At 22.4% G+C, this 1,291-nt stretch overlaps 1 protein-coding gene across 1 annotated transcript; it reads left to right on the top strand.

Moving 5' to 3' along the window:
- Positions 1–800: 800 nt before the first annotated feature.
- Chro.80155 (hypothetical protein) lies at positions 801–1,291 on the top strand (the record flags this gene model as incomplete). The annotated part of the gene is made up of 1 exon (XM_659871.1): positions 801–1,291. A coding segment is annotated over one exon (491 nt), but the record flags the coding sequence as incomplete, so codon positions are not given.

The raw sequence follows: 1,291 nt of genomic DNA, 5'->3' as shown, positions 1-1,291 counted from the left end.
TTATTTGATTTTTATCAACATAATTTTTCTTTTTACTTGTGCTTTTTACTATTTTAACTTGCCAGAAAATATTATCAATCATCCAAATTTATCAATTCCATCCAACAATTTTCTTTAATTATACTATATTAGAAATAAAAGTACCAACAATTCACTATTAGATATTAATCTTTACCAATTGACATTATTCATTTGAATTAAAAAAATTAATTTTCCATTTATTCTTCTTTATACTTGAATTATTAATTTAAAATAAAAAAAAATAAAAATCATGCCACGTAAGCTATTTTTACATGCAATTTTTACTTGCATATACCGGTGTTTTTTATTAATACACGTAATTATAATAAAATAATTTATGTGGATCAAATTATTTTAATTTTTAATTAAATAATTTCAATAAATATTTATTTTTTAACATATATATTTATATTTTGTTATTATTATTATTAATAAACGGAAATGTTTAAATATCTGAGTTAAAAAGAGTTTTCTTTTTTTTTTCTTTTTAAATTATTAAGTTCCATTGTCACAAATGTCAATCTCTACCATTGCACACATCCTTTTTCACATGTACCAGGTGACTTTGGGCGGGAATATAGTTTTGGGGGAAAAAAAATTAATTTATCAGAATAAATTTTAATTTTGTATTAAAAAAAAAAAGCTNATCCATTATTAGGATTAATGAAATAATGAACAGTAATTTATATGGTGTTTGAGGTCTAGTTGAGTTGGATTGTTTTGGGGACAAAATTTTACTTAAAAATTTAATTAAAAGTAATATTAAGAATAAATAAATAATGAAATCATACACTCGTGACAATGTGGTTAAGCATATGTCTGAGATTTTTAGTGATATCCCTGATATTATAATAGGAGACATTTTTGATTATTTAGTTAAGGAAAACCTTAAGCTATGTAAACAGTTATCTAGCTGCGATAAAGAGTATAGTTACGAAAATGAAATGAATAATATTATAAACGAATTATATGAGAAGTTATCTGAAATTTCAATCAAAGAAGGTTATAATGATTGTTGTCAGATCGATTTTCAAGAATCTTCTAAAAATTCCGGTGAATTTGACAAACAACAGGATTTATATGATGATATAGATTTTAATAGATATTTGAATTTAAATTTCTACTTTAATCAGATTCAAAATGATGAATTGGATACTTATATGAAAGATTTTCTTAAACAAAATAATAAATTGTCATATTTGTCTGTGTGTACGCAAAATCAACAAACTAGTAGTAATCCGATAAATCCCTTAAAGAGTAGTAATAATAA

The sequence above is a fragment of the Cryptosporidium hominis genome (assembly GCF_000006425.1).
Source record: "Cryptosporidium hominis TU502 chromosome 8 CHRO018062, whole genome shotgun sequence".
NCBI lineage: Eukaryota > Apicomplexa > Conoidasida > Eucoccidiorida > Cryptosporidiidae > Cryptosporidium > Cryptosporidium hominis.
The sequence above is the reverse complement of the archived record's forward strand: the minus strand, read 5'-3'. Positions and strand labels throughout refer to the sequence as shown.